This window comes from Rhyacophila brunnea, unplaced genomic scaffold (assembly GCF_057557595.1).
Source record: "Rhyacophila brunnea isolate RB1 unplaced genomic scaffold, BYU_Rbru_1.0 scaffold_4, whole genome shotgun sequence".
NCBI classification, from domain to species: domain Eukaryota; kingdom Metazoa; phylum Arthropoda; class Insecta; order Trichoptera; family Rhyacophilidae; genus Rhyacophila; species Rhyacophila brunnea.
Window position 1 is genome coordinate 20,045,237 of NW_028233068.1, and position 13,156 is coordinate 20,058,392.

General features: G+C 33.4%; 1 protein-coding gene across 2 annotated transcripts in view; it reads left to right on the forward strand.

Annotated features, from left to right (window-relative positions):
* gek (serine/threonine-protein kinase gek) overlaps window positions 1–13,156 on the forward strand; it is a 106,228-nt gene that overhangs the window by 44,124 nt on the left and 48,948 nt on the right. For both annotated transcript variants that reach the window (XM_085953666.1, XM_085953667.1), the window contains exons 27-35: window positions 3,902–4,012; window positions 4,732–4,863; window positions 5,434–5,604; window positions 5,755–5,849; window positions 6,459–6,585; window positions 8,008–8,148; window positions 8,648–8,858; window positions 10,621–10,787; window positions 12,396–12,573. In XM_085953666.1, the coding sequence (XP_085809792.1) occupies window positions 3,902–4,012; window positions 4,732–4,863; window positions 5,434–5,604; window positions 5,755–5,849; window positions 6,459–6,585; window positions 8,008–8,148; window positions 8,648–8,858; window positions 10,621–10,787; window positions 12,396–12,573 (1,333 nt within the window). The remainder of the gene's footprint in view (window positions 1–3,901; window positions 4,013–4,731; window positions 4,864–5,433; window positions 5,605–5,754; window positions 5,850–6,458; window positions 6,586–8,007; window positions 8,149–8,647; window positions 8,859–10,620; window positions 10,788–12,395; window positions 12,574–13,156) is intronic.

Here is a 13,156-nt window from a genome sequence, read left to right on the forward strand (position 1 = left end):
GTAATGCCAAGAGACAGATATACTTTGCTTTTGAGGATGTTGCACTTTTCGGATCCCAATACTCAAATTCCTGGAGATAAATTACATAAAATTAAAATTCTGATCGACCATTGCCGAGAAATATTCAAAAAAACAATGATGCCGCACGAGAACTTATGTATCGACGAAAGCATAATTGTTTTCAAAGGTAGATTGCTGTTTAAACAGTACATTCCTTCAAAACGCCACCGTTTCGGCATAAAAATGTTCGTTCTTTGCGATGTGATGACTGGTTATATATTAGATTTCATAATATATTGCGGGGAAGGAACAGATATTGTCGATGAGCAGGGACTTGGCATTTCGGGAGCTGTGGTAACGACATTAATGAACGAATATTTCGGTAAAGGTCATACTATGTGGACTGACAACTGGTATTCAAGCCCAGACTTATTTAAACATCTTCACGAAAAAAAAACAAATGCTTGCGGAACAGTCCGAAAAAATCGAAGAAATATGCCAACATTTAGGAAGCTCAAGAAAGGAGAAGTGGAGTCAAAAAATAGTAGCTCGCTATTGGCTATAAAATGGCACGACCGGCGCGAAGTCCATATGTTGACTACATTGCACAATGATTCATTTACACCCACAGGAAAATTCAATAGGCAGACCGGAGAGCCTATACTGAAACCTACATGTGTTATCCAATATAATAAATGTATGGGATCTGTAGATAAAGCTGATATGATGTTAAGTACACTAAGTTGTATGCGAAAATCAATAAAATGGTACAAAAAGGTGGCTTTCCATATCATAGATCTGTTTTTATTAAATTCATATATTCTGTTTAGTACTATCACAGGCAAAAAAACAGGTCTAGCTAATTTTCAGTTAAAAGTAATCAGGCAAATATTTGAAAAATATCAAGTTCCAGCCACATCCCGCGCACAGCAACCCGTCGACCATCCACTGCGCTTATCAGCTAGAGCGATGGCAAAGCATATGCCGGACATAATTCCTCCCGCAAATAAACGGATAAATCCTTGCAGAGTTTGTCATCTTTGTGCGAATACAAAAAAAAAGCCGAAAACCAAAAAATATTCCAGATACATGTGTTCCGAGTGTAACGTGCCATTATGCGTGTATCCGTGCTTTAGAGAATACCATGAAAAGGTGAACTATTAAAATATTTAAGTGTTTCAAAAATACTAAAATGACCTACCTACATATCAGACGATGTTGAAATTTATAAATTAATAACATTTGAAACTATGTGGATTATGTGTTCTGTTTAGTGAATAGTGTATTGTCATGTTATCAAAATAAACCATTAATATTATCAAGTGGGGTGTAAAAAAGGATTTCTCATAATTTATTAAGTGGTCTGGGATTACGGTTGCATTAACTCTGAAGTTTTGAACATAATTCTGTCATCGACGCACTTGTCCGGAGCCGACACGTCAACAAAATGGCGACTGAAACGTAAGTCACACGCTTTTTGTATAACGCGGCTTGTTCGTCATTCTTTATCATAATCAGGTCACAAATGTTTATTTTTAAGATCGTTAAAAATATTGCGACTATTCATAATCACCGTTGAACACTTAAAATATTTTTGATGACTGTATTTGTACATGTTTGACTGACATTTATTGTGATTTATCACAACTTGAAATCATGACGCGCTCTATTGTATTAAAGCGGTATTCTTGACGCTTTGAAAGGGTTAAAAATAAAAATCTATGAAAAATTTAATCACCATAAACTAACTTATTCCTTCAACTCCCCTAAACATATGACGCATTCGACGGATAGTAACCAGATGACGCATCTAAAGCACTTGACATTCCCGGCAATTCCAGGCCGAGCGAACTAAAGGCGCGTTGAAACCGCACGCGTATTTTGCATTTATCTACATTTATTTTCGACAAAAAAATTCTTACCCTTTTTGTATTTAATTTTTTGTTTTACAGCCATTGATTTACAAACTTAATTGATAATAGTTCTTATAGTTGAATTGTTATACACGAAAAAACTGTCATAGTTTCATAATTTGAACTAGGTACAAGATACACTCTCACAATTCACTCTATTTACAATACGTATATTTATGAAATTGTCCGAAACGGTGATCATATTTATATGGCAACAAAAGTTTGTATAATTATAATATAAATACGATGGCTTCATATTGCTTTACACACAATTACTATGAATGTTTTATTTACGAGTATACAATTTTGAAAATTCTTACCATTATTAACGCATATATATAATTTTTTATGGCACATGGATATATTGTAATGTTTGATACGTTGCGATACCAACTAAATTTGCTTGTGGAATAGCCGGAAACATTGCTTTAAACAAAATCCAGGCTTACCCGGACAGTCGGGACAACAAAACAACGAAGCTTTTCAATTTTTTTGCTAATACTCCAGCAATATTTACATCTACGTCTCTTCGTATTGCCTGTACTTTCCTTCTCACAAAAACTAGGTAGGTGGACTTTTATCCTGGGTTGTTTTGGCAATGTAGGTGAACGTGGGCCAAGTAATGCTCTAATCACTGACAACCTAAAATCGTACATGGACATTTTTGAATTTTCAAAATTATATAAATAATGAGCATTCAAAAGCATCGTCTGTAATAAATGAATACCCATTTTTTTGTGCCACCTTAGAGTTTTCCGTTGGAACGGGTAATATGCCATCATTTGATCATGATAATCAACTCCACTCATGTGGTGGTTATACTCAATTATCATCCTTGGCTTTTTACACTGCTTACAGCTTACACAGCTTCAAATAAAAAATCCTCTAAAATTATCTTCAAGCGCCAAAAATACATACTGATTTTTATTTAAGTAGTCGACCTTTGCCGTATGGAGAGAGGGCTGGAAAGCTTGCAAGTTTTAACAATTCAGGCTAGCATAGTACATTGTAGCAGTGGTCGAAGTAACTTGAAATTTTAATTGAATAGATCATGTTTTATGAAAGTACTTATCCCTTATAGCTAATTATATGTTAGTATGTAGGTAGTCCTATGATTCTATTGATTTATTTAGGTGTATATGATATTTCAATGGTTTTCCTTCTCTTTGTCCTATCTTTCTTTTTTATGTTTTGTGGGATTTTTTGTTATATTTATTTTTTATTTTCACTAATTGCTTTATTAACCGATGCACAGATCCAGAGAACCTTCTATGCCCCAGCTTGTTGCTATGCAAAGGTATTTTTTGTTACTGGCTTTTTTTTTTGCTTTTCTTACAATTTTGAATAATTTTCTTGTTTCTATTATTTAATCAATTAATTTAGATATGATTTGTAGGTACCTTTGAATTATTGTATTATATTTTATTAAACAATATTATCCTACAAGAGTAATATTATAATAATTAAGGTATATTAAATTCCACAGATTGGTTGTTTAGTCGATAGCCATTTCATTTGTCACACCGTTTTTTCTCAGCTTTATTTTTGCAGTCTCAAAATTAATAATGGTGTGACAATTGAATAGCTCTTGACCAACTCAGTAAACTATGAATTTAATATTATCCTACTTGGCCAACAGGAAGAAAATGAATTTAAAATTTTGTATCATATATTATTTTGCAGTAGCTTTTATTTTTTCTTCTGCTGTCAATAGGCCTAAAATATCAACTATTTTTATTGAAATAGAAATTAAATTTATCCCTACTTTTTTATTGAATTAGGTTGTTATTAGTGTCACCCTATTAATGTTGTATAATAAGGCTCTTATGGCGACATTCTCCTTGCCAAATTTTTTAACACTGATCAAGTAATTGGTTTTATTTGTTTAATTTACTTTTTTATTATTAACAATTAAAATAATAGAGAAGTATATTATAGACTTGTTGTTCTTAATGAACAGTTGTATGATGTAATGTAATACTCAACAGATGCAGCATCAAAAAGAACAGCGATCGGCTTCATTTGACTCGCAGGACGAGTGTGACCTCCGAGCGGCTTCCATCACCAGCTCAAAGAGTGACCTCAGCGAACTATCGTTGGTAAGCCGGGGCTTGCTTGAATTTATATAGTTTTACAATGCAGAAATAGAGATGGTGGAATAATCAATTGGATGTTTCAATCATTTATATGTTTCACACATTCAAAATAATAAACCTTATTTACAAGTTATGCTACAACTTACAGTATTATCCTGGTATCTGATGAATTTTGACTTTTGATAAATATATTCACGTAATTCACGCAATGACATTGTGAAAATTGTGTACTTGTTGTAATTCGTGAGCTACTTTTGATTTAATAATAAACTAGGATAGCATTTATCCAACATATAAAATTATGTATTCAAAAGGATCAATAAGCGCACATGCCACAATGGCATCTTTAGATACATACAGCTTTGCCATACAAAATAAATTTGATATTCAATTTCAAATGTGCGATCGGTGCGTCTCTGCATCTCTGCTTTGTGTTCTGCTTTGAGATGTTTGAATTTTCAAGATTGGTCGTAAATAATTTTAAGTGGTGAGCATGCATTCATTAAAGGACAATTTTATTGTAAATACCAGTAGGTAAGTATTCCAGATTGCGGTAGGTAAGTGTTAAAAAATACTTTTTATAAACCTTACAGTTTGGCATCGCAGTATGGATGATGCATAATTAAGTATGTTTTCAAAATGCATGAGCACAAGTATGTCTATGAGTATTGGTTTTATTTTTCATATTTACAAGATTGTTTGACGGTTGCAACTTGTTTCAGGAGCATGGAGTGCAAGCGCCTTTGCCGGGTGCCCAACCGGGGCCGGCCCTTCCTGGAAAGCAGAAGATCCATCAGTTTCTCGTCAGGACGTTCAGCAGCCCAACCAAATGCAATCATTGCACCTCACTCATGGTGAAACTTCACATTGTTTATCCTAATTAATTATTTTATATTCACCTTTCTCTATGGGGTCACATCAATAATTGTGTATACGTACACTCACAAAGCTCCTCAAGCAGACATCCTACACAGTGCTTGTACACTAAACGTGTCTTCAATTGTACATTTGTATATTTGTTTAAACTGTGGAAGTAAGAAAGACATCAACGTTACATAGCAATTGCAACCACAACTATAGTACCACAATGAGACATACTCAAACATACATAAAAAATGTCTGATTGAAAAGCATGTTCTACTGCAATTAATATTGTTATAGTGGATACTAATGCTTATTATTGTATTATTTTAGAAGTAAAGATTAACAATACCACACTATTGCAAAAGGGTACATATTATTATGTATTAGATACAAAGGAGAAAGTGGAATTATAGTGTTTTTTCCATTGGCACAATTCTACTCATTGTGGTCAGATCTATACTGTGCGGAATTGACCCATTTATTTGAAGTTAATTCAGAGTTATGTACCTAATTACATGACATCAAATTTTTAACAATATACATTATTTCAACTTGCTTAGGTGGGTCTCACACGGCAAGGGGTGGTGTGCGAGTTGTGCGGCTTTGCGTGTCATACGGCGTGTTGCCAGCGTGTACCCGCCCAGTGTCCTGTTCCTGCTGACAGAGGCCGAAGACCTTTGGGAATCGATCCTACCAGAGGTATCGGGACAGCTTATGAGGGATACGTTAAGGTTTGTAAACATTATTATAAAATGCACTTTTTCATAATATGTGTTTATCATGTACATCTTTAATATATTATTTGTAAGATTTAAATTATGACTGAACAAAATCGATAAAAAGATGATTAAAAATTTAACTTCCCACATTTTTTTTTTCAGGTGCCTAAATTGGGTGGTGTTAAAAAAGGCTGGATTCGACAATTTGTAGTAGTGTGTGATTTCAAACTCTTCCTCTATGATATTTCACCTGATAGGTAAGCATTTCCACATGTTCATTATACCAATGCGATTGTCAAACATTTTTGGTTTGTAATATTTTTCACATCGCCTCAATATATCTGAAAAAAATATAGTATGCATTGATTGTCTGCAGTCTTTATCGGGACTGCTAATCAAAAATTTACCCTTCAGAATCGCATTTGACAGCTTTGTTTTAGCTTTTCTCAGCTACCGATTGAATTCGTTTCTTTTAGAATCACTCAAAACATTTTTCTGGCTCTTCTGAAAGGTTTCGATCGGTGATTCGGCCAGACCGGTGATGAACTTCCTACAAATGAATTTTTGTTGCAAAATGGCTTGCGATTAATTTAATCATTCAGCCATAATAACAGTTTTTTCAGCTCTTACATAATATATTTAGGCTCTATCCCATAAGTCTTTGATCTTGCCTAATTCCTCTAATATCAAGCAATTTGTGACGATCATTTACCAAATGCGTGCCATGCCACTGAACAATTAATGTGCGCAGTTTTTATTTCTTTATTTCGGCACAGGCTGCTATCGCTGACAGTATTTAAATTGCACCCGCTATATAATTTTCTATGATTAACAGAACACTCATCATATCTATCCTTTTATTACAGAAATGCCCTTCCTTCAGTATATGTATCACAAGTGCTGGACATGAGAGATTGCGAATTTAGTGTCAGCTCTGTCAGGGAATCCGATGTCATTCACGCCACTAAGAAAGACATACCTTGCATATTCAGGGTGAGTTTAACTATTCGGCTTTTTCCTCCACGTAATAATTAATGTTACTGATGTGTAAGTACATGTTATCATATGTCATAATATTAATTCATTTAACTATATATTGCTTATAAATTTATATAATATTATGGTAGGTACAGTAAAACCTCGTTAATAAGAATTCCATGGGACCGAAAATTGAAAAAAAAATTCAAATTACGAATTACGAAATGTATGGGGGAAAAATACAAAAATTTAAAAAAAAAAAAATTTGATTTTCATTAATTTCGTTTCTGATCATAGATGTGCCTATCGAATTGAGTCATAAAATGTCAGGATTATTTTTATTACCATATAATAAGTAATTTTTGATGTTTTAAGAAAAGTCTGTCACAATTTTCAATAACTAGCTCATGAAATAGTGTACTTTATTACGATTTATTGAATATTTTTATATGCCAGGGACTCTAAAATCATTTCGAATTACGAAATTCGAATTAAAGGTATGGTTTTATTTGAAAATAATGTTTAAGGGACTTTTTTTTGGGGAAAATTTCGAATTACGGCGAATTTCGAATTATCAGTGTTCTTACTAACGAGGTTTTACTGTATATACATACAGTGAAACCCCAAAGGGACTGACAAAAAACAGATTATGTTGGGGATATTGAAAAATTTAAAAAAAAAAGCATACAAATTCGTTAGGAGCATGTTATGTCAATGTGTTCTTTCACCTTTTTGAGAATGACCCTTTTCTATTGACTGATTTGCTGAGACATTTGAATGGGTGTACCTAAACAAAAAAAACAACAATATACTTATGCAATCGTATTGTGTAGTTTTAGTCTTCAGCACTGCAGCGCATCTATTCTATACACATGGCGGCTACCGAGGGTAGTTTATCATATTTATGTATTGAGGAAATTAATTGTTTGAGGAGCACCTCTCTTGGCTGTCTTAACTTTTAGAGCTAGATAGACAGTAATACTGAGCAGAAATCAGATGTCATGTCAGTATCTGCAGAACAGTTTAGTAAGATATAAGATAAGATAACCACCACATATAACAGGCAAACGGAGATGCAGCAACATTGCATCTTAGATATTCCATCCTAGAATAACATGGCATCGTCCATCTCAATACATTTGTTGCAGTGCAGGACTCAGTGGAAACACATAGTGTGACCGGGCTTTATAATACATCTAGAAGTCTGATATACAATCATGTATCAGTCGCGATATCAAAAACCACATATTTTTTACATACATACCTCATAAATTTTAATATGGTGGAATGAGAATCAAAACTACACAATATTATACATTAAACGGAGATTGTTGGCCGTTGGTATCAGGAGAAAATAAAAAGAACTATTTATTAATATTTCATAGAATTCTGCTTTAGTACATTGGTGTAAAGAGTTTTGTGATTGTTTTATGATAGATATCAACATCTCTTCTGGAAGGAGGTCCCCGAAATCACACCTTGATGCTGGCAGATACGGAATCAGAAAAAACCAAGTGGGTAGTCGCCCTCAGTGAACTTCATAGGATTCTCAAGAGGAACAATCTTCCCAACACAGCTGTAAGCTTATATTTTTAATTCCATTCTAACCACACATATCAAAAAACACTTTGATTCTCTGTCAAAATTGAATCTATTCATTTAAATGGCATTTTACTTAATATAATTATACTATTGTTACGTTCAATTTATTTGAAATTGTTATTATTCTTATTAAACTTATTCTTAATCCAATTTGATGATGTAAAAACCACCGCCTTCTAAACAATATTGATGTTAATTAATGGTGTTGCATGAATGATTTTTAATCTGCGTTCCAATCTGGCAAAATAACTTACATTAATTTCTCATTCAGACCCTGTCTTATAGCCCATTAAGCACTGTAGTAAATCTCAGTCTGTATAATATTTGTGTTCAATACAACTATAATAATATTACAAATGCAGTGCTATCAACTTTGATTTTTCTGTAAACCCACATGAAAAGTGACTTCCAAAATTTGTTGGATTACATTATATTCGAATGTAATATTATTAAACTGAATGCTTTCATTGAACAGGTGTTCAGAGTGCGCACAATAGTGGAGGGAGCAGGGGGCGGGGTACGCGGAGCGTTGGCCGCTTGCGCTGTGGACGCAGACCGCCTAGCTCTCGGGGGTGAAGACGGGCTATGCTGCGTGGACCTGGAATGCGGGGAGATCACCAAATGTCAAGCGCCCGACTCCAAGAGGATACATCGCATCGAGTATGTCGCCGAAGAACAACTTTTAGGTGAGCTCATCTATTATTCTAATTCGCAATCTAAATTTACTTTGAAATTTGCAAACCCACATTGTGTGAAATAAACCCAATAGGAATGATACCGAAGGTGCTATCACAAGAGTTTTACAACAAAAGGCAGTCTTATGAAATTTTAATACGGTAAAGCCTCGTTAATATAAACGGATAATTTTAAATTTGCCATAATTTGAAATTTTTGAAAAAAAAAAATTCCCTGAACATTTTCATATAAAACCAAACCTTTAATTCGAATTTCGTATGATTTCAGAGTCCTGACATACAAAAATTTACAATAAATCGTAATAAAGTACACTATTTCATGAGCCAGTCATTGAAAATTGTGACCGATTTTTCATAAAACATCATAAATTACTTATTTTAAGAAGGTAATATAAATAATCCTGACATTTTTTGACCCATTAACACCCACGGAATCAGAAATTTCATAGGCACATCTATGATCGTAAACAAAATTAATTAAAATCAAAAAAAAAAATTCTAAATTTTTATAAATTTTCCCCATACATTTCATATTTCGTAATTCGAATTTTTTTTCGATTTTCTGTCCCGTGGAATTCGTATTAACAATGCTTTACTGTATTCACTTGCTGACATTTTTGGAATGGCTGAATTTGTATCCAGAGCAAAATTAATATTTCATTAGTGGCCAATGAATGACATAATATGTATTCTACATTCTAGCAATAACTGCACATGTTCTACCAAAACTATGAACATACCAAATACATGAATAATTACGATTCAATGCTATATTGAGAACACATTTAATGATTCATCTTTTACCCAATCATTTCAAGATAGCTGATGCCACATTTTCATACGTCAATCTTAATGTATGGAATTGACTGTATCAGTAAATCTAACATTTTACTGAAAGATTGTTTAAATGCTTCTGGTTTTTGACAAATGTTAGTGAAACTCATGAAGTATACTATAAATGAATCAGCAATATGAAATTAATTGCAGCTAATTTAAACAGCAGTCTGACTCTTTTTTGTTCAGCTTCACTTTCATATATTTAGGCTCCATTGTTGTAGAAAATATTTACCTCAACATCTCGGGTCAACGCAATCGAATGAAATCAGAAATTATGTAGACGTTCGTGAATTATAGGTACTTTTAAAATAAATATTGAATACTTACTTATATAATATTATTGTATTATTTAATACTTGGTGAGAATTTAAATATGCATACGTAAATAATGATATAATTGTGCATAAGTTCCAATGAGAAGAGAGCTCTTTTATTTTAATATGAAGCGTCAGGCATCATAATTTTCAATCTGCGATAAAAAACATTATGTTGATTGAGGGAAAATTCAATTAAAACTACCAAGTAGTATATAATATAACCTTATTAAACTTCTTCGTCTACTTTCTGTATCAAATAGTAACGAACGTCTATGTAATTCATTAATGAATGTTATTTCATTTGACAGTGCGCCGCCCACTTGTCCTGGCGTCCAATTATTGTCCCAGTGCCAACATCTCTATGTTTGGGCCTTTTAAAATCATTAAATAAATGATAGATCCGTGGGACCAATCATTCAGCAATAAATAAATATATAATAAGAGATGATAATATATTTTTTGAAATTTATCCATTTACTTACTTACTTACTTGAACAAAAATGTTAAAATATCAATGATTTCATCAAAAGTTTTCAGAAATTGCTGTATAATCGCATTGGGATAAGAGTGAATTTAAAATGTGTCCACATCCCTTTCAGTTGTCCTATCTGGTAAGCACCGTCAAGTTCGATTGGTTCCCATAAGAGCACTGGAAGGCGCAGACGTTGAATGGATAAAAGTGCCAGAAACGAAAGGCTGTGTCACGCTCGCCACTGGATGTCTTCATCAAGGAGTCTTTTGTCTAGTTGTCGCGCTTAAGAGACAGGTATTGAAGACTTATACCTAATATTTATACAGCATAACTATTATATTATTCTAGAGTAGATTTTATTTCATCTAAAAACTGTATTTCACAATAAAACAAGTTTATTTCATTTATTAAGTTGAAAATAAGTAACAATTAGTGAAATGTCGGTGGTTCCTCATTTAAGTTAATGTCATTTTTATAATCACATGCTTAATAAAAAATTTATAGTTCCATATTGGAGTAACACTTATTTCTCAAAATGTCTCTCAAGCAATTTGTAAACAGTCACCGCCTGTAAAAAGTAGCACTAAAGCGAATGCGTTCACGCAGAAACTAAAATCTGACAAACTGGTTGGTGATGGAACTCATAAACTGGTCAGCGACTTATGCTTCGCACACGGCCGTATTGAAACCTAATAATCTCAACCTCAAACTGTCAAACCCATTATCTTTCCTACTTCATTCTAAGCTTTTTACCTTATATCTTTACGGGAATATTCTGGCAGCCTGTAATTATACAGGTAGGAGTATTTCTCAACATCTGCCACATATTAAAAATCGGTTTGCCCATCTTTAACTTTTGACTTATTGCTTGTTTGGAGACTAGCATGTCGCGTCTCTTCAGTTTCGGTTGCGAACGTTTTGAAACTGAGAGATTCCAGTCTTGTCGTCAGCGAGCCGCCATTGAAATACAGTAGCTAGATACTGGAGTTTTTTTTCTCATGTTTTTTGAGTATTCACGTGAGCTAAATGAGGTAAAGTGAGGCCTAAATGCTATGAATCGAATATTTATCATAATATTTAAAACGGGTTATAAAATACATACATACATCAAATAAACTACAAGAAAAAAGATAGGCCAATTGGGAGTCGCCTCACATCTGAATCATAGTTAAGCCAGATGCTCAGGGGATTGAGCATTCACATGATAATATGATATGTGATGTTCGACTCCCATTTGGCCTAACTTTTTTTCTGTTTTCTGAGGTATTTCAAAATTATGTATTTTCAATAAGAAGAATTTTAACATTCCTAAATCTTATGTTTATTCAATATTTAATAAAAAAACAGTAATGGATTACTGTAAAACCTCGTTAGTAAGAACACTGATAATTCGAAATTGGCCGTAATTCAAAAATTTCCCGAAAAAAAAGTCCCTTGAACATTATTTTCATATAAAACCATACCTTTAATTCAAATTTCGTAATTCGAAATGATTTCAGAATCCTGGCATATAAAAATATTCAATAAATCGTAATAAAGTACACTATTTCATGAGCCAATCACTGAAAATTATGACCGACTTTTCTTAAAACATCAAAAATTACTTATTTTATGAAGGTAATAAAAATAATCCTGACATTTTATGACCCAATTCGGTAGGCACATCTATGATCGGAAATGAAATTAATGACAATCAAAAATTTTCAAAATTTTTATATTTTCCCCCATACATTTCGTAATTCGAATTTTTTTTCGATTTTAAGTCCCATGGAATTCGTATTAACGAGGTTTTACTGTAGTTATATAAATTTTTGTATATCATTACGCCTTTGTAAGTGTCCCTGCAAAAACAAATTTTGTCTTCAATGGGTTGCCTAAAGTAAATGTTCTGGTTTCTTACAGAATGCGTCTCAGATAATTGTATTTGAAATAACACGTACGAGAACTCGTCACCGGCGTGTAAGAGAGTTGGCGCTGCCATGCGCCGCTCTCACTCTTCAAGTAATGGAAGGCTCTTTAGTGGTCGGCTATCAGGGAGGATTCAGTCGATATTCACTCACCGGGGAACATGTGCCTGTCTGTGAGTGTCTTTTTTTATAGCACATTAACAAAAAAAGATATCACTACGTATTGTTATATTTATTCCACACCACAGCAGTAACTTTTATTCAATTTTTTTCATTGTTTTACTTTTACATGTCCAAAAGACAGTTACACTCCCTTTCCACTTTCCACCTTATTTCTACATGAGTTTTAAGGCCATGCATTAGTTGAGGCACGGTCTAAAAAGATCGTTGCTAGGCGATGAGCGGATTGCGGGTCGCGGGTGCAAATGACGCCTGTCAAACGAAATATTATTTGTCATATAAATCCAACATACGTCTATTTTATGTTCTGTTTATTGTTCTATTAGTAACAATAATAATATATTCATTGACATGTTTTCTTTTTAAAGTAAATGGGTAACGTTTTTAGTCATCTTTACACGATTTTAGAATTAATTGACCCGTCGCCATCACGCAGCAAAGTGACGTGTTTCTGACTCAACATTATCTCACTGAATGGCAGCGAGTCCAAAATTTCGTCGCGCCTACAGTTGAAAATTATTTGGCGTTTCACTGATGCGTCACCTTAAACACACATAGATACATTGCATTGACAAA